Consider the following 26,847-nt stretch of genomic DNA (forward strand, 5'->3'; position numbering starts at 1 on the left):
CGCGGGTAACATCAATATCGCACGTCACCAAGATAAACAAATTCATCCACAACTTCAAACTTTTCCCCACCTAGCACCACTTCGTCACCACTACCACGGCCGGACCGACGTTGAACACCAGCAATCATGTACTTAGTCTTTGTGGTGTTGATCGTAAGTCCAATCCTCGCGGTCTCCCTTTAAAAAGGTACGAACGCCTCTTCCACGGCCCGACGGTCGATTCCGATGATGTCGATATCGTCCGCGAAGCCCAGGAGCATATGCGATTCCTGACAATGGTTCCGCTCCTGTGCACACCAGCTCTCCTTATCGCTCCTTCCAGTGCTATGTTGAACAGTAAGTTCGAAAGAGCATCGCCCTGCTTCATTCCGTCAAAGGTTACGAACGATGGCGAAATTTCATCCGCAACCCGTACACTTGATTTCGATCTGTCAAGCGTCGCACGAATCAGTCTAATCAGCTTCGCCGGAAAACCATGTTCGATCATAATCTGCCACCGAAACGAGGGTGGTATCACATTTTCCGGAATGCCATCTCCCGGAATGCCATTTCCCGGAGTGACATTTCCCGGAATGACACATTTCCCGGAATGCCATTTTACGGAGTGACATTTCCCGGAATGACACATTTCGCGGAATGCCATTTCACGGAGTGACATTTCCCGGAATGATGCTCGATCATTAGGGCTGAAGTATGTTAAGCCGAGGTACATCAGAACGAAAGTGTCAATAGGCCGAATAGGTCGTTATAGGTCTTATGACTTTTGTGGTGAGTTGCGTGTTATCTTCTTGGCAGTTGAACTGGTAATGAATTCAATCATAATTCTCAGCCAACTTGATTAGCACAAAAATACCACATACCTATCCTTGTCTTTATAATTGAAAGAGCTTTTAATCAAGCTTTTAATATATAAAATGGTGGATTTTAATTCTATCGTGCCGTCATGATTGTCCGTGAGGGAATTTGATTGGCATGTCCTCATTGGACCAACCATCCGGTTGTCCGTGAAGGACTTCGTTTGTCGTGCTCTCATCGGACCAACCAGCCGGTTGTCCGTGATAAATCCACCATGGCAAAGTACATACAAAAAAACAACAAATGCAACTAACCCATCATCATGTACTTCATTTTGAAGCAAACTACCACAGCTTCACAAGGACGGCCACTGGGCAATGGAATGGTATTATTATGAAACTGTATACACCTCGAAAAAACAGCCTATTTTTAAAAGCAGGAAAAAACTCTGATGGGAGAGTTAGTAGAGTAGCCGCCAATAGTACAGTATAGCAGCCGAGTTGAATTGTTTGATTATCATAAATGCATATACATACTACTAACTCTCTCATCAGAAATTTTTCCTTCTTTTAAAGATAGGCTGTTCTTTCGAGGTATATGTATACAACATTAGCAATTCATTTAGTTAGGATGCTATGATGCTGTAATATTGACCACATCACAAACTCTCCCATCAGAGATTTTTCCTTCTTTTGAAAATAGGCTGTTCTTCCAAGGTGCACATACTTCGAGCACATATCGAAATCAAACTATTCGACTAGGCTGCCCAATGTCCGTCATTTAGTTAAATGATCTAGCACCTTAGCTCCCTAATGACTTGAACCCAATTTCGCAAAAATAGTGATTCCGGGAAATGTCACTCCGGGAAATGGTATTCCGGGAAATGGCATTCCGGGAAAATGATCATTCCGGGAAATGTGTCATTCTGACAAATGTCATTCCGGGAAATGTCACTCCGGGAAATGGCATTCCGGGAAGTGGCATTCCGGGAAATGTGATACCACCCTCGTTTCTCTTCACTGAATCGTACACCGCTTTGAAATCATTAAACAGATGATGGATAAGTTGTACTCTCGAAATTTATCGAGAATCTGCCGCAGGGTGAACATCTGGTCCGTCGTTGATCGGCCCTCACGAAATCCTGCCTGATATTCACCGACGAAGGACTCCTCAATCGGCCTTAGCCTGTGGAACAGAACTCCGGACAAAATTTTGTACGCTGAATTGAGAAGTGTTATTCCTCTGTAATTCGCGCACTCCAGTCGATGCCCTTTCTTGAAAAGAGGGCAAATGAGACTGTAGAATAGGAGATTGGATATGGAAATAAAAAAAAAAATGTTGGTAACAAAAATAGTCTTCTACGAAACATTTGTATCTACATAGTCGATAAAAATAAATGAATACCCCAATTCTATGTCGCAAGATCGCCCATTGCTTCAGAGGGTGAGCGACTGTCAAAATCGAACAAACGCGGCAACGTGTGAGCGTGCCTGCGAACTGTGCGCCGAGCCGTGCTCGAATCAGTTGATAGACGAATGCAGACACGATCGGACCTAGCTACAGCAACAGACCTGTAGCGCCTGGAAAAGGCAATTTTCCGATCTGATGGTGAACTGGCGGTTGGTTCCGCCGTCGTCTCGTTGAGGCGTCTGGTAGCAGCAAAGCAGCAGATTGGATCAAGTCGAGAGTTGGCTCGCAGTGAGGTTTTGAAGAGTTTCCTCACTGCGGCCTCTGTAGACGAGAAATAATCTGCTGCGGTCACGACATTGGCGCAGTAGTTCTCCCAGGAAGTAAGTATTGAAAGAAATAGTGCTCGGAATAATGCAGTCTGGCGTGATAAAGGACAGACTAGCTGTAAAACAAAAGCGAACTGGCGTGAGGAAGGACAGTTTCGCTGGAGTAAAGACGAGCTGGCGAGAAAAAGGACAGCTTCGTCAGTGGAAATGCAATACGGGGTGGCAATAGTGCAGTCTGGCGTGATAAAGGACAGACACAGACTAGCTGTAAAACGAAAGCGAACTGGCGTGAAAAAGGACAGTTTCGCTGGAGTAAGGAAAAGCTGGCGAGAAAAAGGACAGCTTCGTCAGTAGAAATTCAATACGGAAAGAACAGATTGGCAAAGAAGAGCAAAATAAACAGCGAACTGAGGAGTAAGATGTAAATGTGCTGGTGAATATGGAGTTAAACTGTGAGCAAGTATGGACTGGGCACACAAAATTTGATGGTTTCCTTTGGTACATCGAGGTCTTGAAATTAGTCTATGGTAGTAGTCTGACGCAAAAATAAAAACAAGACACTGGCAAATAAACAAAAGGGATAGTTTTGTTTTTGCAGTCTGGCGTGAAAAAGGACAGACTTGTTTTAAAAAATAATGCGAACTGGCGTGAAAAAGGACAGTTTTGCTGAAGTAATGCGAGCTGGTGAGAAAAAGGACAGCTTCGTAAAGGCGAATGCAATCGTATGTGAAAAAGGACAGTTTGTCAAAGAAAAATGAAAATAAAATTTGGCGATGAAGTTTTGCAAGCGAATATGAAACTGTAGCGTTAGCAGTCTGGCAGGAACAAGGACAGACTTGCAAGAAAACAAATCAAACTGGCGAAGAACGAAGGACAATTTTTCAATAACAAAATTAAGTTGCAAGTTAATAATAAAAAAAATATTGAGCTATAAATCATATCCCATTTACCGGTGCATGTAAAATATATAGCACTGATAAAAAAAAAAGTGATTAAGCAAAAAAACTGGTTTGGAAGCTAGAGAGCCAAGAAATACCAATTTTGTTGAAATTATTATTGTGAGGCAAGTTGGCGCGCGTTAGGACAGCTTTGCTACAGTGTTGTGCAGTCTGGCGAGAGGAAGGACAGACTAGCTAAAATATAGATTAGCGCCTAATAATAGGTTACAGAGACACTCTTTGCGCTAATTAGAAGAACCGGTAGCGAAAAAATACTGAAAGAAGAATGCCATTATTAGGAATAGAAGAATGACATTACTGGTAAGCAAAGCCATAGCTTCTTATATGAACTTTAGAGATATGAACTTCTAAAGAATGGAAGGCTAAGGTCGCTTGAAACATTTGTTGATTCTGCTGTCCTATTGGGAAATATGGAACCTAATAAGCTGCATCTTTAAAAGAATTTGATGCAGATGAAAATAGATTTACGCATAAATGGACTGCTCAGCAAGCGCATATGAAGTGTGGCAATAGAAGTCTGGCGCAAGAAAGAACAGATTTGCTGACAAATAAAGCTATAGCTTCCTAGAGGAATTTTAAAGGTAAGGGTCACTCTAAAGAATTGAAGACTATGGATACCTTTTGGGACATTTGCTGATTTTGCTGCTTGATAAGAATATAGTGACTTGGTTAGCTCTATCTCATAAAGCACTTTGATGACGATGAAATGAGATTTACACCAAAATGGAACACATGATGTTACAGTGACTATGTTTTTGGCAGTAAAAATTATGTTTGAGTTTTGATGATATTGCTAAAAACTGTCTTAAATTATGTAATATATTGGATACTTACAAATAATTTTCGAAACATTTTACATTCTCAAATAATATCTGTAAATACGTTCAGAGTAGGAAGAGTGGTCATTTCTGGAGCCTGAAAAAAAGTATAATTTCTAAGAAAACAATTAGAGACACGCAAAGAACGGTACCGATTCGCGAAAGCTGTAGTGGCTTTGAATACAGTAGTCTGGCGTAATAAAAGGACAATGAACTGCTTTGCAGGAGTGATAAGTTGTCAATTGCGAAAAATCGACAAAACTGCATATAAGATTGTAGAATTCTGGCAAGATGCAGGGCAGATTTTCTGCTAAATTGAAAACAAAAATCTAGCTGGCGTGTGAAAGGACTACTTTGTTAAGAATTATGTAAAATAATCATTTGGCGTAAAAAAAAGGACAGATTACTTGGGCGAAAGAAACCTACAAAATGATTTCGATTTCTGGAAAACAAAACCAGTGATAATAATTGTGCAATTTTCCAATGATCCATCGATGAAATATGATTAGCAATTGAATCTGGAAATGAATAAAATGCAGATTTGAAAATGAAAGATTTTAAGATCAATCAATAGAATGTTTTTCTAAATAAGGGATAGTTTTGCGGAAGTATTCATCAGAAATATGGCTTGCCAAGATACATTTTGGAACAAATGATAATATGCATCGCACTGGCAGAAGTAAACTATTTCATAAATGCGAAACCTAGCGAACGGAATGTAAGCCCAGTTAAAGTGATTAAGTGAGACGTGAGAAGCGAACAGAGTGTGTGTTGACGCCAGCATTGGCCGGCAAAGGGTTCCATTTATGTTTGTCGAATAGTTTCTAACACGTTTGAGTTTGAGCCGATACCAACGTCCTAAAGCATGACCAGGGATCACAGTCTTGGCTATTTTGATGAACAGTGAGAATGAAAGATGAAGACGAGTTACAATATTATTGAAGTGATAAAACACATACTACTAGGCAGATGGTGGCAAGTGCTTCGAGATTATGACTTACGCATGATTTTCTTTGATTAGTGATCTAGTCGACTAAATTTTCATGTTTTTTAATAGATGAAATGTATAAACAGAAACATTCTTGAAACATGAATTGAAAATTTAGCATAAGGAAACAATGTCATCGTAATTTTATTAAAATTAAGAAGAATTCAAAAGGTATGTTGGACAGCAATTCAAAGAATCTGTAGCCGATTAGTTGAATTTACATAAAAGTTTGAAATGTAATAATTTTCAAATTTTATGGCAACTTTCGGAGCCTGTTAGACTACATAAAAATGTGCGATTGAAATCATCGGTAGACGAATGTTGTAAGAAGAACTTGTAGATACAGTGACGATTCGTTCGTTGAGAGCTCGTTAGATGGGCTGCCTCGATGGTTGAATGTTCACTGGTTGGGGCAAAACCCAACTAAAAAGCACTGTCAATGTCAAAATAGATGTCAAAACGAGTTTGACGTCTGACCGCCGTCGCATCACAGCTCCTGTATACAGAACGTTTGCGCAAGTATGTGAGTGTTCCGTGACTTCTCGTCACTTGCGTGTGTCTAGAGCATTTTGATCAGTTGTCAGTTGCCCCAACGAACGAACACGATTCGCTAATCGGGGCGCAGTCGTGACCCAACTAGCGAATCCGAACTGTATTGTGTTGTGAAATCTGGACGAACATTTGAAAAGGGCCTATCTGCTTTTTGTAAACAAGCATGTTTCTGTCTCTGCAGGGCCCATCTGCATCCACCCACGCACATCAACACCCTTAACAGATAGCTTGAAGAACACTCTTTCTGATAAGGGTGTTGATGTGCGTGGGTGGATGCAGTTGGGCCCTACAGAGACAAAAACATGTTTGTTTACGCAAAGCAGATAGGCCCTTTTCAAATGTTCGTCCAGAAATGTTGTGAAAGCTAATAAAAACATTGATAAGTATTTTGCAATTTGAAATGAAATTGTGCGATTTGAAGATGAGTTCAAACTTCTAGGGCATGGATGTTCCCTTGGAAGTAATCACATTCTCAATCATTTGTAGTCAATTCTTGGTAGATAGGTTATGATTGAATCATAGTAAGCTTTTTCAAGTAGAATGAGAGAGCCATCTAAAGAAAGCAAGGTCAATAAATATGGAAGGCAGTTTGAGCTACAGCTGCTAAAGCTGTCAAACTTAAATCTTGTTGGTTTGATGCTTGGAAAATAATTGATTTTTTGGTACTTCTTTTGGCTACGTAACAGGTATTTTGATTGAATGAAGAGGGTGAATTTAACTGCTTTTAATGTATTATTTACTACTAAGAAAGCACACAAAAATCAGCTGATGCATTTTTAAAAGGTGAATTTAAAGAAAGTGTAAAGGATTGTCTTAAGGACAAACGTATTGAAATCCCGCTTCATCAGTGCATCAGAACTTTAGACGCACAAATCTCAAGAAGCAAGCTTCAAACAACAGTGCATTTTATTATACTGTTCTTGCTCACTTGTAATAAGCTTGAAATAAGAAGCTCAGGTGTGCTGAATTTGTTTTCGAAGAGATTTGTGCTTTCGAAATCGTGAGTAGGTGCCAAAGTCGGCCATTGTGGCGGCCATTTTTACGGTATGGCCATTTTTACGGTATTTTTATGTAGCTTAAACAGTTAGTCCTGAAATTTTGGTTGAATATATTTTTTCCTTGTTATTCAAAATTTAAATAGCTCTGTTGTATTTTTTTCTTTTTAATGTACATATTTGTACTTCAAATTGTGCAACAATAAAAACAGAGAGTAGGGGTGAGGGGGATTGTAGAATAGGAGATTGGATATGGAAATAAAAAAAAAATGTTGGTAACAAAAATAGTCTTCTACGAAACATTTGTATCTACATAGTCGATAAAAATAAATGAATACCCCAATTCTATGTCGCAAGATCGCCCATTGCTTCAGAGGGTGAGCGACTGTCAAAATCGAACAAACGCGGCAACGTGTGAGCGTGCCTGCGAACTGTGCGCCGAGCCGTGCTCGAATCAGTTGATAGACGAATGCAGACACGATCGGACCTAGCTACAGCAACAGACCTGTAGCGCCTGGAAAAGGCAATTTTCCGATCTGATGGTGAACTGGCGGTTGGTTCCGCCGTCGTCTCGTTGAGGCGTCTGGTAGCAGCAAAGCAGCAGATTGGATCAAGTCGAGAGTTGGCTCGCAGTGAGGTTTTGAAGAGTTTCCTCACTGCGGCCTCTGTAGACGAGAAATAATCTGCTGCGGTCACGACAGAGACCATCCAACCAACTAGCAGGCAGTTCTTCTTCCTCCCATATCTTCAATATAATACGGTGTAAGAGTTGATACAGCTGCTCACTACCGTGCTTGAGAAGCTCGGCCGGGAGTTCGTCCTTCCCAGCAGCCTTGTTGTTCTTCAGTACCCTAATGGATGTCTTGACCTCGTCTAGCGTTGGAGGTTCCACAGCTTGTCCGTCGCCGTCGATTCGAGTTCTGTCCGTCGCTCTTCCACTCCAACCATTCAACAATACCTCGAAGTGCTTTCTCCACCTGGCAGCCACCATTGTCTTGTCTATCAGCAAGTTTCCATTACGGCCTTTGCACATGACGGGAGAAGGCGCTGTTTTTTGTGTTTTTTTTCTCCGCACGCCATTGACAGTTTCGTAAAATCTCCGCATATCATTCTGTTGCATACTCTCTTGCGCCTGAGCAATCACATTTTCCTCGTGCTCTTTTTTTCTTTTTGCGGTGGATTCGTTTTTCGGCTCTTCTTGCTTCCCTATATCGCTCTCTGCTCTGCCGGGTCCCCGACACCAACATCCGGCTTCTGGCAACATTCTTCTCGTCCGTTACTCTCTGGCACTCCTCGTCGAACCACCCGTTTCTAGGTCGTCTTTGAGCAGTATCTATCACCTCCCGCACTGCTGTACTCATCGCTCCGTGGATAGACTCCCACTAGAGTGTTGAGATTATCGCTCTCGTTGATCTCACTTATCCGCTCGTCCAGCTTCTGGTGATAGTCAGCTACCGTACCGTCTGCTGAAAACCGCTGGATGTTGAAACGCATCGATCACCGGTTTCTAGAGTCCGACACGGTTGATAACCGAACTCGAATCTTACTAACTACGAGATAGTGATCTGAGTCGATGTTGGGACTTCGAAAAGTTCTAACATCAATTACGTCCGAGAAATGTCGGCCATCTACCAGCACATGGTCGATTTGGTTGCAAATCTCGCCGTTTGGGTGTCTCCAGGTGTGCTTGCGGATATCCTTGCGTGCAAAGTAGGTGCTACTAATGACCACCCCCCTGGCGGCAGCAAAGTTGACTAATCTCAGGCCGTTGTCATTAGTGACGGAGTGAAAGCTCTCCGTACCGATGATTGAACGGAAAAAGTCCTCTCTTCCGACCTGTGCATTGGCGTCACCGATGACAATCTTAACGTCGTATATTGGGCATTCTCCATAGGTCTTGTCAAGACATTTATAAAACGCATCCGTCACATCATCGGTTTTCTCGTTTGTCGGCGCATAGACATTGATCAGGCTGTAGCAAAAGAATTTGCCCGGATCCTCAACACGCAGATCCGCTCGTTGATCGGCTTCCACCTCATAACTCGCTTCATCTGTTTCCCGATCACTATGAATCCGACCTCATGTTCTGCCTTATCGCTGCCGCTGTGGTAGATGTTATATTTGAACGATGTGTTGGCGACGGGATCCACCGCCCTGAATTCACGTTCACCAGTTTTGGGCCACCGCACTTCCTGTATAGCAGCCACGCACACACCAACTTTCTGCAATTCACGAGCCAAAAGGCTCACTCGTCCAGGTTCATTTAAGGTCCCGACGTTCCAGGTACCGAGTTTCTAATCATAGTCCTTATTTCGTTGTCGGGTCGGTTTCCGAGAGTATCGTTCGCATATTCTATTTCTTTTTCATAGTGTTGAAAGGCAAGCTACCTTACCGGGGTCGCGCTGCCTACATCGCGTTGGTGGGGCTGCCGCGGGTGGGGTGTTTCATATTCAGCCGCTGGATGCCAGAACAGACGCTGTTTGAGTCGCATTTCCTTGGTGAACAGACGCTCGAGACGTACCTCCTCAATCTAGCTGAAGACAGAAGGACAACAGTGCCCAGGCTGCACTACCAGCTAAGCACACAACTCTTAGCTGGCGGTCTTTGTCATCGTTTGACCCGTGGAAGCATGAGGTAGGAACTTGTGAGGATCAGAGCTATGTTGGACGCTCTCCTTATCGACTCACCGTTTTGCAGCCCAACAAACCCATACATACTAGAGTCCCTATAATTAGAGTCTGGCGGACTGTCACTTTCGACCGGAGCCAATCGAGCATGACGTCATAGTGTCCTCACCGATAAATGCTACACCGTGACGTCATGCTCGATTGGCTCCGATCGAAAGTGACAGTCCGCCAGACTCTAACTAGACTGACTCTAATACATACGATACATAAAACCGCGGTATTATTGATAACATGATGAACGATAAGCAAGAAAAATAGTCACAGAACACGGTAAAGTTTTCGAACCGGTTCCCGATGTCCCGTTGGAAGTTACCATATATAAAAATAAACCAAACCCATACATGCAACACCTCAAATCACGGCGTTTTCGGTAACCTAATGAACGATTAGCAAACAGATAGGCTCAGCCATTAGATACTACCGACCCAAGTAACATACAGAAGAGTCACGGCAGCGCAGGTTTTTGCTGCGCAGAAGTCACTGTGACTTACTTCTAGCAAGTTAGTGTTTATTTGTTAGAAGTAAGTCACATTGACTTCTGCGCAACAAAAACCTGCGCCGCCGTGACTCTTCTATGACAAGTGTGTTACTCTGGGGTAGTGTTCCGGAGTCGGTTCCGGATGTCCCGCCGAAAGTGGCCAAATATGATTGTGAACCAAACCCATGCATGAAACACATGAAATCACGTCTTTTTCCGTAACCTGATGATCGATGGACAAGGAAATAGGCTCAGATCACATTAGAGACTACCGGTGGTGTTCCGGAACCGGTTCCCGGGTGTCCCACCGGAAATTTCGGGGGTTTCGGAGTATCTAATGTGCGTTACATGGGGTTTAAGGGGGATTTCAGAGGCATTCCAAAAAGCTTCAGAGCATTTTAAGTGGGTTTCAGAAACGTTACGGAGGCGTTACATCGGCGTTATCGGGGATTTCGGAGGATCTAAGTTGCGTTACATGGGGTTCCAGGGAGCTTAAGGGGGATTTCGGAGGCATTTCAAGAAGCTTCACAGCATTTTCAGTGGATTTCAGAAACGTTTCGGAGGCGTTACATAGACGTTTTCGGGGGCTTCGGAGAGTTCAAGGTGCGTTACAGGGGTTCGATGGCGTTTTAGGGGTAATTCGGAGGTATTTCAAAAAGCTTCAGAGAATTTTCGGCGGGTTTCAGAGGCGTTACATAGGCGTTTTTGAGGATTTCCGAAACCACAGAAGCGCCTCTATGTTGTCCTCGAATGCCCAAGCGCCATTTTTAATTCCAAAATGATCTAGGATATCGAGTTCCAACATCAACTCAATGAGCCAGGTCCGAAAATATCCATATGGTATGAGTTTTTTTTATTCATAGGTATGGGCCTTAACAATTCAGTTGGGAGACACTGACTATTGTTCCACTGCTCCATTGGTGGTTATGACTTATGAACGTCGGAACGCACAATCCGGAAATCTTTGTCTCCGCTTCTTCACACTTCCGGTCCCTAAATTATACGCATGTCCCGTTCGCAGTTTTCGGAACCACTGGGATTTCATTAGATCACTCAATGTGCCAGTCCACTACATTTTTGTCGTGATTTAAAAAATGTCACAGTCACCCATGAATGTTTCATCATGTCATGCGTGAATGTTTTTATTGCATGATAATCCAGATCATACACCCACGATTATCATACAAACTACAGTTTTTAACTGTACATTTTGGATCACTGATCTGGTCTGTTGTCGACCGGCCATCAAAGTCGGCTTAAAAAATTCCCATGAACTCATTCGTTTTAGGTGACAGACTATGGACAGTGCTTTATAGGCGGCATTCAAAATGCTGATCGCTTTAAAGTTAGCACATTCCAAATGGTCGCCTTTCTTGTGAATGGGGTGGATTTCAACTTTCTGTTAGGTTTCTCAGATTCTGACTACAGTAGACGTCCGCTCGGTGCAAACTCTTCAAATGCAATGCTTTTTTTTTTTTATCTGTATTAACGAGATTTTTAGCCCTAGGCTAGTTCATCTCGGGACCCACGCTTTACTTCCCTTCCGAAGGAAGAACTCACATTTTGCGAGTTTTGTCGGGAGTGGGATTCGATCCCAGGTCCTCGGCGTGATAGTCAACTGTTCTAACCATCACACCAGGTCCGCTCCACAAATGCAATGCTTTTTAACTGCAAGTCCACCAAGGTGGAGCGGACCTGGTGTGATGGTTAGAACACTTGACTATAACGCCGAGGACCTGGGATCGAATCCCACTCCCGACAAACTCACAAAATGTGGGTTCTTCCTTCGGAAGGGAAGTAAAGCGTGGGTCCCGAGATGAACTAGCCTAGGGCTAAAAATCTCGTTAATACAGATACATACATACCAAGTGCAAACAATTTGCAGTTATCGCACCGTTATCCGATCCGTCAAAATGAAATGTCAACATTTAGGCGATGTTTTCGCATGCTTTGTGGTAGCAGTGCGATGTTTTTCCAATGCACAAAGCACAGTGGCTGCTTTCTGCAGCAATTGACAGTTCGGTGACGGCTGTCAATTGCTGCAGTTATTGAATTTCATTTGTTAAGTGAAACGTAAACATTTACCAGTTATCGAATGTCTAAATACTGTACTTACACACCAGCTTAATGAGTTTAAAATTTTAAATTGTCTATGAGTGCAATCAATGTGAATTTTTAAAAAATATACACTGAGGAATCACAAAAAAAATCATTTTGGTGAATGAATTTTCTCACTTACTCATTCATTTTTCTGTCACTGAAAATTTTCACGGAGAAAAAAAATTGGACCATAACTACCGATAATACGTTTAATGTATTTACATCTTTTTGCATCGGCCTAATCTACGACAGCAAAACCTTCTTGTAAGCATTATCATTATAGTCACATACATACTCGAAATAGCAAATAACTTTCCCACAGCACTTGACTTTTGCTCGTATAAAAATGATCCATGGGATAAGGGTGATTTGAACTAAGGGAAATCCATTCAAGGGATCGTTCTTATATGAACCAAGTCAAGTGCATTCACTTCAAACGAAAGCCTTGCATTGGTAACTTTGCTTTATGCAATAGACGTTCGATAACTGCAACATGCGAATGAAATTCTAAAACTGCAACGACTAACAAACGTCGAAGAGTTGTTAGTTGCTGCAGAATGCAACCAATGTGCATTCGGAAAACATCGCACTGCAACATAAGTACATGGGAAAAGCTTCGCATCGCTGTTAACGTTTCATTTTGACGGATAGGGGAACGTTCAAAAATTACGTCCAACATTTGGGGGAGGGGGGGTCTAGAAAAGTGTGACAGTACGTGTATTGGGTATAGGGGAATTGCGCGACAGAGGGGAGAGGGGGGGGTCTAGAAATCCCGAAAAACGATGGACGTAATTTTTGAATCTTCCCTAGAGGGTGATAATTGCAAAATTGTTGAATTTAGAGGACTTTCAGTTAAAAAACATTACAGTTGAAGCATTTCCACCGAGCAAACGTTGCATTCTGCAGCAATTGACAGTAATGTGACGTCTGTCAGTTGTTGCAGTTATCGAATTTCATTCTGTAAGTGAAACGTAAACACGTTGCACTTATCGAACGTCTACTGTACGATGCTTTTTTATACTGAAAGCCAACAACTTATACCGGTATCCGTCAAATAAAATGTCAACAGCGATGCACTTTTGTTGCAGTGCGATGCGCATTAGCTGCATTTTGTGGCAACTGACAGTTCTTTGACGTCTGTCAGTTACCGCAGTTATCGAATTCCATTCGGTAATAGAAATATAAACATGTTGCAGTTATTGAACGAGTACTATATTTGCATTAATCGAACATCTTCTCTATAATGAACTGAAATTGACGTCGAGATCAGTAAATCTAAATCCATTTACATTTGAAATGTTATATGTTAGAATGGTTGTTTCTATTCGAAACACTTAGTAAAACAACCACCTCTGTTCCAGTAGCAATAGTGACACGTTTTCCCATTTTCCTGTTGTTTGCTGTAGTATTCTCATGTAGAACGCTTCCATACAATGCTAACCGCAGTTTCTCCAATTCTGTCTCATCCCTCGGAAGCAGGTTCCCGCCGGGGCTCCCGTGGCAGTAGCAACGCATCGGCCACCTCGACCCGCTCGAATCGATCCCAGCACGCCAAGGACAACGGAACGGCCCATCACCATCAGAACGAAAGCGTCACCGTCGAGATCTCCGAAGTTCGATCCTAAGCGTGAGCTTCATTACATAACCTTATAAACACCTATGCGACGGACGGCCATTGTCAGGGACCATTTAACCGAAAAATAGACACACATACACACGCAAACGAAACAAATACAAAGATTCTATATATGTGTATTGCCGATAGACGAGAGGAGTACGGGAACTGCAGTAAAATGAGTTTCATAGCAGTAAAATGGATTTTTTAGACAAAACTACTTCTAGGCAAGACCTTGTCCTTCGATTGGAAGCGGCAAGGCAAACTAAAGTGATCTTTTCTATAGAATAAAACTCAATTCACGAGAACTTTAGGAGAACAGAAAAAATAACCGTTGCTTACTCTCAACAAACTCGGAAACCGGAAGGAACAACCGCAAAAGCAATTATCTCTGATCGTAGAAACTATGAAAATCCGCATAGTGTAGAACATTCGCTAGCCTTTAGCTGCTTCTTCTGTTAGAAGAGAGCGTGAACATTCCAAAATGATGAATAGAAAAGGCATCTTCCAAAAGCCATACGCATACAACATAGCTTTGTCGTCGTTCAGAAAAAAAAGCTTTCCCTTACGTTTACTACCTGAATCAAAGTAAGAAACAATAGGTAGGGTAAGCGGCATTGGTTTCGATTCGTTCAAAATGGCGGATCGAACGTCAATGCCGTTGCCGAAGTAGGCGCCGACGGACGCGAAGAATCATCGCCATATCCCGTAGCAACGCGCAAAAAAAAAAGTGTTTTCACACACACACATCAATTCCAGTTCGAATGCATGAGCGAACGAAGGAGTGGTAGTACTAGAGCGAGGTAGTAGAGCTAAAATGTAGAAGTATCTAGTTATGACAGTAGCAAAAGCATATGGAAACCATGAATTATTATGAGTTGAAACCTTTGAGTATTTGAATATGGAGGGGAATTTTCAGTAGCTGTCAGTTTACCAGAGAGAGTCAATAAAATCGTAGCGCCATCTTATGATGGGAAGTACTAGAACATCAAGATGAATTATTATTGCATTTTCCATAATCGATGTGACCGTAGCCGTAGGGAAAAACCACGGGTAGACGTTTATTCCTTCGAAACGCCGTAGAGATCATCAGCGCTACTTTTTTGGGTATGGTTTGTGTAGCAAACTGAGGGAAATTGTTTAAATGCGCATAATTAAATGACAATCTAACTGAGACGGATGTAGCTGGAAGTGAGACGGAACGAAAACAAAGAAATTTGTTCGATTTAGACGTGGTAATTGTAGCAGCATCAGCCGTAGTAAGCTTTGACTTCTTATCACTAGGCAGACTTGAAAACTTTGAATAACATAATAAACATAGACCGATGATACAAGTGACAGATGTAGCCTGAGATTGTAGTAGGCGGTACAGGCAAAATGCCCAAAAGACGTTTTAAGTAAGACAGATGTAAGTAGCACCAAAATTTAACTTCAATTCATGCAACAATTGAGCGATACCAATGTAGGAGACAAAAAGAATAAAACTTAGAAAAACTAAAAAAGATGAACTAACAAAATATGACTGCTTTATACCTTAGTGTCAGAATCAAAATAATAAACAAACGCGTAGATTTGATCTTAAGGAAAATTTAAGCACTACAGTTTTACGATTCAACACCCCTAGAATAGCGATTTTGATAAACGAAAACAAACTGAAGTTTGAAGAATGTTTATGATTTGCAAATATCTTTAACTGGGCTTTTGTTTACAATTAAAAATTAAATAAAAATTTAAAAAAACTCTATTTGCAGTGAGGAGCGCATGTGATAATAAGTCGAAAAATAAATCTACCACTAGTCTAAAACACAGCAAGAAAAAATCACCAAGAGAACCATCCAAAAATAAAGAAATGTCAAGCTAGACCGAGCAGAAGCCGAAGCGCCATCTCTGGAATGTATCTGCAAAAATAGGGGAAGATTTTTGGAGAAATATTCCGCACTTTGCAGTCTTTGGCAGGATTGGTCTGGACTTCGCCAGATGGCATTGCACTCACTCTCACTGTTTATAATTCGCGCACATTGCAGCTGTCACCTCTAGGATATATAGGACTAAAAACCAAACAAGGGAAAGATAGTCTTTAAACCGAAAAAAAACATATTTTTACTGACACAAGGATGAACTAAGCACAAGCGTTCAACAAGCTTTGCGGTGTTGCATTCCCCCTAACCCAGCTTCAGTTTGAATCCGTTACACGTAATCTGTCATTGTGAATGAGATTTTCGTTCCGTTACTTGAAACTAATCGACCAAAAGAAAAGAAAATGCTTTAATCGATATACCTAGTTGCTAGATGGAGAATTTAACGATATAACCATTACCCAAATATAAACAAGCTTGGAACAATTAAAAACAGAGTAGATTTGCTGACAGCAGGGCGAAAATATATGACATTTAAAATGATGGAGAAATTGGAAAACCCAAACCCTCAAACAATGATTACGAATGAAAGAACTTGTTCGCAACCTTTTGTATCGCCATTTAGATGTTGACAAACCCCCTTTTTGAACCACAAATAATTCTCCCTTCTCAAAACAGTTCTTATTTCCCAACTACTGAAGTAACTAGAGGATATATTACGATAGATTTAAAAACTATTAAAAAAAATCAAATAGACATAACCTTTTAGCTGTAGAGAAGAAACGCGAATCGTGTTTACGACGAGAGTAATCAGAGTAGCATCAGTTACTGACATAATCAGATAACTTACAAAATCCGAGATCCAAATCACGAGTTGAAAACGTTTGAATTTTGAAATTTGGGGAAGAATTTCAAAGTTAACACGTTTTGCTCAATTGCAAATTTTCGACGGCCATGAGAAAGTAGAGTGATAGTGTTAGATGGAATAAATCAACCATATAATCATCGATTTTTAGATTGACACTCTCACAAACACACCGACATACATGAAGAAACTCTCAGTCTCACACGCTCACGAACACACATTCACGTTATTGAAAACTTGAAAGTATTGAATAGAGTTTAGAAAAATACCATAGTAGGCGGTAACATGGAAGTAGGCAAAATAATAAAAAAAAATCAAAACAAAACAAAAACACACGAAAAACGAATGTGAATGCGAAAAGCTCTTATTTACTAGCTACTATAACTAGCGCTTCTACAAACAAACAAAAACGCTAGGAGAAAAAAACCGCGCTATTGAACTATTTTCTATGATTATTACAAAACAAACGTGAATTTAAGAATCTTAAGACTATTCTTGTTCTCTTATTCTATTTATTAAGATGAAAAAACGGAAAAATGCTAAAAAAATAAAACACTGAGACAAAACCTAGTCTCTTCTCTGGAGGTTTATTTTCTATAACTAACACAATGAAACGCAGTCACGTACACGACAAATAATTAACATTGACACACAAAAAAGAAAACTCTAACACTCAAATAAAAAAGAAAAAAAAAACATTCGAAAAAATAACTGCAAAAAAATCTTAAGTACTTCTTCAATTATATATTGTAGCGAAGGAACAGTAGTGGTAAAGAATCGAACAACTCATCAGAAAAGAGAAAGATACCACAGATAAACACACTCACACCTGTACACAACAACAACAACAACTACTACTACTACTCATAGCAGTATGAATTAAAACCAAGAGAGGAGAAAGAAGAAAAAGTACAGAATACAATATATACCCTAGCTAAGATGTATCACTTTACAGAACTTAAAACTTTTATTAAAAACATATTTACTTTACATAAACTAAAACACACAAAAAAAAAACCTTACGAATGGGTTTTCATTTATGCCGAAACAACGTGTCCAATTTCATTTAGTTTAGCTTAGCTTATTAGAATAACTAGCCACAGAAGCCCAATGTCGCGACTGTTCGACATCTAGTTTGCCACGTCCTTACATCGTCAGTAGCGGTACTAGATATGTCAAAAAATGTTGTTTACCATAACAAAATATCCTCAACAAGCTGGACACTAGCGTGGGACACAAAAAGACATTTTACTCCTGTACACTTTTTGAGTGCCATTTTGGCCCCATATCAACTGTGCAAAATTTCAGATCGATCGGAGAAACTATATTTTAGCGCCAGCCATTTTAAGTTTTCATACGATTTAGTATGGGGAAAATCACTTTTTCAAAGAAAAATCGCCACAGGTTGCCCCTTAACCCCTAAAAATATATCGATGAATGATTTCTGTTGGAAGTTTTACGAGGAACAAATCTTCTGAAGACCGCGAAGCGATCTAAGGCATGTGGAAAAAGTTATTGACTGATAACCGAATGGCATGCAAACGCTGTTTAACATGTAAGGAATAACAATAAATAATAAAATCTCGTCATTTTATCGATCGTTTAAGGCTTAAAAACTTTTTCCACGAATGTCGCTTCGCTTTGCGGTCTTCGGAGGTCTGATTCCTCGAGAAGTTATCTACAGAAATCATTCAACGATATATTTTTATGGATCAATGGGTAACCTCAAGTGATTTTTCTTTGAAGAAGTAAACTTTCCCCGCTAATACGACACCGACTGTTGTCGAATAACCGGGGTAAACTTTTAATTCGACAAACTAGTGACCCTACACCATCATGCTTATTAAAATTTGGCAACTCTATTTTTGTTTTTGTTTTGATTTCCGGGTTTGTTATGAAACATAATTTCAACAGATATTGCGGTGGTGCGAATAAAATGCTCGTTCTTTCTACGATTGTTGCCATCCTCAGTTCATTCCGGTTTGTCTTCAGGCGATTTTTGTGTCGAATAGCACCAACTCAGAACTTCCGGAATTAGCGGCTGCAAGAGGAGCTGCTGCGGGTGCGAGTATAAGCGCAACATCAAACTGTTTTGCATTTACAGTGTACATCTCTGTGACATTTGAACACTTTTTAATTCGACATGTGTCGTATAAGCGGGGTACGAATTAAAAAGTGTCGTATTAAAACGTGTCGAATGAACGGGGTAAGACGGTAGTAAATCGTATGAAAAACTAAGAATGGCGGGCGCTAAAATATAGTTTCTTCGATCGATCTGAAATTTTGCACAGTTGATATGGGACCAAAATGGAACTCAAAAAGTATACAGGAGTTGGAGTTTTTCTATTTTTTATATTTTCCCATATAAACCGTGTACCAGGCTACTGGACACATAAAAACAATAAATTATCACAATTAAAGTTATCAATTTAATTAAATAGGAAAAGTGGCTACAGCCATAGACTTAATACTACAGCCATCGCTGAAAAATTCATTTCGTCATATCTAGATTCAATTGCCTACAGCTCATTTTAGAAGCTGAACCTGAGAATGTGGTACCGTCTTACCCCGTTCATTCGACACGTTTTAATACGACACTTTTTAATTCGTACCCCGCTTATACGACACATGTCGAATTAAAAAGTGTTCAAATGTCACAGAGATGTACACTGTAAATGCAAAACAGTTTGATGTTGCGCTTATACTCGCACCCGCAGCAGCTCCTCTTGCAGCCGCTAATTTCGGAAGTTCTGAGTTGGTGCTATTCGACACCAAAATCGCCTGAAGACAAACCGGAATGAACTGAGGATGGCAACAATCGTAGAAAGAACGAGCATTTTATTCGCACCACCGCAATATCTGTTGAAATTATGTTTCATAACAAACCCGGAAATCAAAACAAAAACAAAAATAGAGTTGCCAAATTTTAATAAGCATGATGGTGTAGGGTGACTAGTTTGTCGAATTAAAAGTTTACCCCGGTTATTCGACAACAGTCGGTGTCGTATTAGCGGGGTAATACGGTATATGAAAAACTTGTGCGGCTAGACCAGTTCTGCAAGAAAGTCACGGAAAAACCGCTATTTTTCGAATATTTAAGGTAAATGTCACGGACTACCTTCGAAAAATGCCAATGATATTCACGGTGTAGTCTACAGCGCCATAGGAGTTCTAGTGTATTTCTATTCTTAGCTTACAGTCGATAAGTATTAGGATTTCTTTTGCTTAGGTATTTATAAAAAAACATAGAACTAGATTAATTTAATGGCTAGTTTCCACTTCGTAGGTACTGTACAAAAAGATAGGAGAAGTAATGGTCAAGTAACGATTCCGCTTCAAAATTACTCTCTCCATACTGGATCAGTTGTCAAAATTACTTGCGGAAAACGGTGGAATTTTACTTGAGCGGCCTACTTGGCAACAGGAAACTTAGCTAAAATCATCAATATTTTTCTTATTAATCTAAATATTTATATTACAGTAGATGTTCGATAAGTGCAACATGTTTACGTTTCACTTACCGAATGAAATTCGATAACTGCAACAACTGACAGACGTCAAATAACTTGTCAGTTGCTGCAAAATGTAGCCAATGTGCATTTGAAAAACATCGCATCGCTGTTGGCATTTTATTTTGACGGGTAGCGGCGCTATAACTGCAATATTGTTGCACTTAGCGAACTTGCAGTTAAAAGGAATTGCAATTAAAGCGTTTGCACCGAGAGAACGTCTAGTGTATAAGCCACTTGTTCTTTGTAAAATTTACAATATTGTGAGTTTCTTTGGCCACTGGATTCGAAGGTCGAGACTCGACACCCTATTTCAAATGTTTTTTTAGACGTACCTCGCCAATTGAGTTTACTTGCTGTCACTTTTGCGCAAACCACCTTGTTTTTGATGCAACCTTCTGCTGTCATGATTACAAAAAAAGAAAGAGAGCGAACGCCCATTAAATTCTCTGAAAGTATCTTGGCAGAAATGTTATAGATAATACCAGTAGGAATCCGTGAAGTAATCCCTGCAGGAATCAATGTTATTATTTCACCAGTTATATACCGACAGACGACGAAAGTTGGAATGGCGCTTACGTCACTTTGCAGAATTACGGCAGCGAAGCAATGCCGACGAATTCATGAAATAATCCTTTCAAGATTTTCTAAAGCAATCCCGGCAGAAATCCCTGAAGTAATTCCTGAAAGAATCGCGTTGCGAATATCGGATACCTTAGTTAGAGAAACCATGACATGAATGCCGGCTGAAAGCTGAGCAGGAATCCCTGATAGAATCATAGAAGAAATCTGAGAAGGAATCACCAAAGAAATCAAAAAAAAAAACAAACTCGGGAAGAACTCTTGAAGGATTCACTAGAAGTTCCGACACGAATATCTAAAATGTCCAGGATTGCCTGAAGAAATCTCGGCAGAAATCTATATTATCTATATTATCTATCTATCTATATATATAAAAATGAGTTTGAGTTTCCTTTGAGGCAACAAAACTCACGAACGGCTGAACCGATCGGGATGACCCTTGCATGGTTAGATTCGTATTCATTGTGGCTGTGTTTATATGTACAAAAAGTTACAAAAATCAACTTAAAAAGTAAGACAATTGATAAAGGGCTGCTTTTTCAAGAGCCGGAAAGAAAATCAACACGATCGGAATGAAACCAATCTAGAGTGCGGTGCTTAAATAAGCTCAAAAGCTGTCAAACCACCACAAGCTTGGCAAGACAAAGTTTGCCGGGACAGCTAGTTATCTATATATCTTTTCGGGTGGAATCCCTTAAGGGATCAGAGCAGGGTTGCCGAATAGAATACATAAAACAATCCTTTTAGCCGAGGTGAACCAGCCAAAAACTAAAAATTAAGAGGCTAAAGCTAAAGCTAATAAAAATATTATTAATCCTTTAAGGATTTTCTGAAACAAAAATCCCTAAAGAAATCTTAAGAGCAATCGCTACAGCTACAGGAATTCCGAAAGGAGCATCTGGAAGAATCCGGGAAAGATTTTCGAGAGCAATGCCCAAGGGAATACTTAAAGAAATTCCGGAAAGAATTCCTGAAGGTATCTCGGAAAAATCTCATCTTCCATCGCGCAATAATAATGACAATGTCGCAACCTGCATTTGTTGCGACAATCTACCCAATGCGACATAGGTTTGTCCTAACTTGAACAGAATAGGACAAAGATCGTACACCCCACGAGCTTAGTGATTTTAAGCCTTGCATTGCGATTTTTGAGAAGGAACTTCGAGTCGGTAAACACCGCAACGCTGCTGAATGCTTGCCATCAAACAGATTCGATTTTGGGTCAATAATAATCGATTATTCACGAGTTGAAAAGTACGCAACAAATTCAGCTTCTGTTTTGTCCCAACTAAAAAAATCGGGATTATGTCATTATCTGCTACCACCTGGGATAAGAAGTAATCGCCGCGCCTCCTTTGTTGCTTGTTTTGTGTCTCTTTTGTCCGACAATTTTCTTCACTGCTCATCTTACCTCATTTCTTCACCCTATTCTACTCTTACCCTCTACTCTTTAGTTTACCATCTTCCCAGCCCTCTATCCTAACCGTCTTCCCAACTCTTATTCCTAACCCTACTCTCTTCCTTACCGTCCATCCTATCCTCTAACCTACCTTCTACCGTACTCTATACCCTACTCTTCACCCTACATTCTACACAATCCATCCTACCGTCTACTCTTACTCTCTACCCTACTATCTACCCAAGCTCTATGGTAACCCCCTATAGTAACCATACCCTCCACTCAAACCTTCTACTCTACCGTCTACCATGCCCTCTACCCCAATTCTCTACCCTACCCTCTATCCTAACCCTCAACCGTCATATTGGATTACAAAATGGCGTCGAATGTAGATTTCTGACTTCTACTCATCGAGCCTGTAAGTATCGGGTCAGCCAATCGGGAGCGTCTTAGAGACTCCCCGACTCAACTGCCTCAGGGTCGGCACGCCTACCCTTAATTTACCGCGGGACAGGGAAATTTCGCACTAGACCCAGGAAAACCACAAGCACTACACTTTTCGAAAAACTCCCACTTTATTCTGTCTTTCTTAACTGTTTATTCTGACACAAGTTTGGCCTACTCCTTATCCTGCACTTCTTCCCACTTTCTTATGCGCTAATCTGACCTTTTTCTCTTCGTCGGGGCCCCTCTGCTCCTCACCAACCACCTGACCAGGCTTCCTCGCAGCCTGGTAACGGCCGCCGATGTTCTTCGTTGGTTCTTCACGGCTTCCGCCACGTCTGGCCACTTTCTGCTTCTGCGATGGCTCTAGGGGTTCTCACTGCAGCTTCCTGGGACCTTCCCACGCGTCCTAGGCTACCGATATTGGCGGATCGGTCTTCGGCCAACAACGATGCCGGAATTCACCCGGAATGGGGCACTAGGACAGCGTAGGGGCGGTAATAGAAATGTGGTGGTTTCTATACCAAAACGGCGGGGTCCTGATGTGAATGGAATGGTCAAACCACGGTAATAAAAAAATAGTGGTCCATTGCCGTTACCTGATGTCCACTTTCCGCTCACTTCTTCCTCCTCTCTTTCCACTCTTTCCACTATAACTTCTGTCTTACTAAATTTGCTCACAGCTGTAAACTTTTCTTCGAACTAATCTCTGGGACTGTCTTTAGGCAAGTGAGCGAGTGGAATTTCAGTATTGGCCTTCAAGGTTCTTGACCTGAGCCATCGGTCATTACCCTTTCATTCGGGTTTGTTGCAATGGCCCCTATTTCGCCCTCCTAATGGCCGCCTGAATGGGCCGCTCGAAGACCTCTGGTGGTGGGTTTCTAAAGCTGGTAGGTGGTGGTAGCCAGGGTGGTTTCGCCTACTAGTGCCCTACTCGTATGCCAGGTGGGTCAGCTAGGGAAAAACCTGAATATCCGACACAAAATCTACCTGTCCTTAACACATTTCCGCACATACAAATACAAAATCCCTTCAACACAACCAATTAACAAACCAAACACTTACAAGCCCGATCGATAGATATCCATATGGCATGATAGCATATCTCAAACCGTGGCCGCGGTGCTCTCACGTGCGTGTGATGCGACCATGCCTAGGCGAGTCCACCCTAGAAATGGGAGGCCACCAGCTTACTGGTGGACCGACGCGATTGCGGACCTGCGCCGCGCCTGCCTACGGGCTAGGCGCGGATGCAGCGAGCACGATCAGAGGAAGAGCGAAACGAACGGCGGGTGGTGTTCGCCGCCGCAAAAGCCGCGCTCAAGACCGAGATAAGAGCAAGCAAAAAGGCTTGCTTTGAGGGTCTCTGTCAGAGTGCCAACGCGAACCCGTGTGGTGACGCCTACAGGATCGTTATGGCCAAGACGAGGGGTGTGATGGCTCCTACAGAGCAATCTCCAGAGATGTTGGAGGGGATCATTGGAGGACTTTTTCCGCGTCATGATCCTAGTCCTTGGCCTCCTTTCGTAGGACAGCCGGGGGCTGGGGCTGGCGATGAGGAGAGGGGCACCGATGTGGAACTTGCGGGGATAGCTAAGTCCCTTAGCGTAGGTAAGGCCCCAGGTCCGGATGGAGTTCCGAACCTGGCCTTAAAAGTAGCTATTGCAGAGGCTCCCGAGATGTTCAGGTCTGCTATGCAGAAATGCCTGGACGAGGGAGTTTTCCCAGAAGCTTGGAAGAGGCAGAGCCTGATATTTACTATTGCCAAAGGCGGGTAAACCACCCGGAGACCCGTCGGCATATATGTAGACCAACATGCTTGATTGACACGAAAAGATCATCCTCAATAGAATGTTGAGGTTCACCGAGAGCGAAAATGGTCTTTCGAGCAACCAGTACGGCTTCCGGAAGGGGAGGTCCACCGTAGACGCTATCTTGTCGGTTACAAAAACCGCCGAGAAAGCACTCGAGCCTAAGAGGAGGGGAATTCGCTTCTGCGCGGTACACTGAAATTAATTTTGTTGTGGAAACTACCGATTTCATAGTAAAATTACTAACCGTACCTATGATTCTCAACCGACAGGAATTTCCAGTTAATTCCACTAAAATACTGTCAACTTAACTAGCAGTGCAGTTAACATTACCAAAAATAATCTTAATTTAACAACTGAGCATTGTATTTTTAAGCATACTGTGTTGTAAAATGCTTGTCCAGGAAAAATCACAATGTTTTGTTATTGAGGCGACTACCCTTTTAGTTGAGTTTACTACAATGCATTGTAATTTCAAGCATATTTCAGTTACCTTAACAGATTTTGTTGTCGGTTGAGAATCATAGGTACGGTTATTAATTTTACTATGGAATCGGTAGTTTCCACAACAAAATTTATTTCAGTGTAGTGACTCTGGATGTAAGGAATGCATTTAATAGCGCCAGCTGGGCTGCTATTGCCGATGCGCTCTTGCGTCTGGGGATACCGGAGTACCTGTACAAGATTCTCGGAAGTTACTTTCAGAATCGTGTACCAGTCTACGACACGGAGGTGGGTCGGAAGTGCTTCCACATAACCTCAGGAGTCCCGCAAGGTTCCATCCTGGGTCCGGTGTTATGGAATATCATGTACGACGAGGTGTTGAGGTTCGAGTACCCAGTGGGAGTGGAGATTGTCGGTTTTGCCGACGACATAACGCTCGAAGTCTACGGTGAAACGATCGAGGAGGTGAAGTTGACTACTGACCACTCGATCAAGGTTGTGGAGGCGTGGATGCGGTCCAGGAAACTGGAGCTGGCTCACCACAAGACAGAGGTGACGGTTGTTAACAACCGGAAGTCGGAGTAGCAGGCGGTGATCAGTGTAGACGAGTGCACTATCCTGTCACTCCGTCAAACACTTGGGCGTGATGATCGATGATAAGCTTACCTTCGGTAGCCACGTCGATTATGCCTGTAAAAGAGCCTCCACAGCTATTGCGGCACTGTCCCGGATGATGTCCAATAGCTCTGCGGTGTACGCCAGTAAGCGCAAGCTTCTGGCTAGCACAGACAAACAGACGTAACTCTTAGAGGATATTCATTAAAAACTTTTGCCTGGTGTCTTTTTTATGAGCACACTGCCACCTGTTGATAGAACCGCGCGAGACACTGTCGGCCATGATGGATTTCAGTTTGACGTTTGTCTAACACCACAGAGAACAGACGAACATGCTCGAACAAAATTGCTTGAAAATCCTGTGTAAAGAAAAAACAAGTTCAGTAGCGACATCGACGGTGACTTTCCCACTCAAAAATTTGTTTCGACACCATGATGGCGCTTTCTGAAGGAATATTTCACTAGCGCACCATTAAATTTTCCTACTCAGATTCTGAGCTTTATTTGCTTAAATAACAAGATGTTTATGATTATTTCACTAATCCAGCAACAAAATTTGAGCAACCCATTGATAGTTAGTTTAATTATTTTCAATAAGAAACAAGTTAAACAAGAATTCAATTATTGTTTTCCAAGTAAAACCACACATTCTCTTGGTGGAACTATACTAGGGTGCACACTTGGTGACACTAGCGCCAAAAAGTAAAACAACGGCAAATTTGTACCCCGATTCGAAATTTGACAGCGCCGCGTAATGGCCACATTCCCAGTTATTTCAAAACAACCGTTGCATTGCTTTACACAATAGCACTACATGGGCTTGGACGTCTGTTCTCTGTGCTAACACGCACACTATTACACAAATCGCCTGTAATTTTCGTTTGCATCATTCAGCAACGTATACACTGGCAAACGTCAAAGCGATCGAACACTAGCACCTCTGGGGGAAGGATCACGCAAATCAAATGAAATTTGAATTGATCGTTAAATGCAAGTGCCAAGCCGTTTTGAAGAGTGTTACGTCTGTTTGTCTGTGTGGCTAGTGTTGCTACGTCCATGCTTAGGTATGGCGGCCCGGCGTGGGGCACTGCGCTAAGTACTGAATGCTACCGATGGAAGCTGGAAAGTACTTACAGGCTTATGTGCCTGAGGGTTGCGGGCGCGTACCGTACCGTGTCACACGACGCTTTCTGCGTTATGGTGCCTATCGGCATCCTTATCAGTGAGGACATGGAGTACATTGAAATGCGCGGCGCAAGAGGCATACGCAGGACTGTCAGGATGGCCTCTATGGTCAAATGGCAGCGCGCGTGGGACAGTTCCACCAAAGGAAGGTGGACCTATAGGTTGATACCGAGGGTAGATAGTTGGATTAATAGGCGCCATGGGGAAGTCACATTCCACCTGACACAGGTCCTTACAGGTCATGGTTGCTTCCGACAGTATCTACACCGTTTCGGGCATGCGGATTCTCCCGAATGCCCAGTGTGCAATGGTTCAGAGGAAACGGCGGAACACGTTTTGTTCGTGTGCCCGCGTTTTCGCACAATGCGTGACCGCATGCTTGCCTTGCCACATGCGGGAAGGGCACGACTCCGG

General features: G+C 41.9%; 1 protein-coding gene and 1 long non-coding RNA gene across 5 annotated transcripts in view; one reads left to right on the forward strand and one right to left on the reverse strand.

Moving 5' to 3' along the window:
• LOC109402379 (uncharacterized) overlaps window positions 1-17,466 on the forward strand; it is a 489,342-nt gene extending 471,876 nt beyond the window's left edge. For 3 of the 4 annotated variants that reach the window (XM_029856760.2, XM_062847136.1, XM_029856762.2), the window contains one exon: window positions 13,588-17,466. In XM_029856760.2, the coding sequence (XP_029712620.2) occupies window positions 13,588-13,733 (146 nt within the window). In that variant the 3' untranslated portion in view covers window positions 13,734-17,466. Of the gene's footprint in view, window positions 1-13,584 lie in introns of all 4 variants that reach the window. The other variant, XM_029856761.2, reaches the window with a different exon arrangement.
• Window positions 17,467-22,487: 5,021 nt separating this feature from the next.
• On the reverse strand, window positions 22,488-26,817 carry LOC134287696 (uncharacterized). The gene is made up of 2 exons (XR_009997459.1): window positions 22,978-26,817; window positions 22,488-22,917 (listed from the first exon to the last, which is right to left on the reverse strand). It is a non-coding gene; the product is annotated as an uncharacterized LOC134287696 (long non-coding RNA).
• Window positions 26,818-26,847: the final 30 nt, after the last annotated feature.

The sequence above is a fragment of the Aedes albopictus genome, chromosome 1 (genome assembly GCF_035046485.1).
Source record: "Aedes albopictus strain Foshan chromosome 1, AalbF5, whole genome shotgun sequence".
Classification (NCBI taxonomy): domain Eukaryota; kingdom Metazoa; phylum Arthropoda; class Insecta; order Diptera; family Culicidae; genus Aedes; species Aedes albopictus.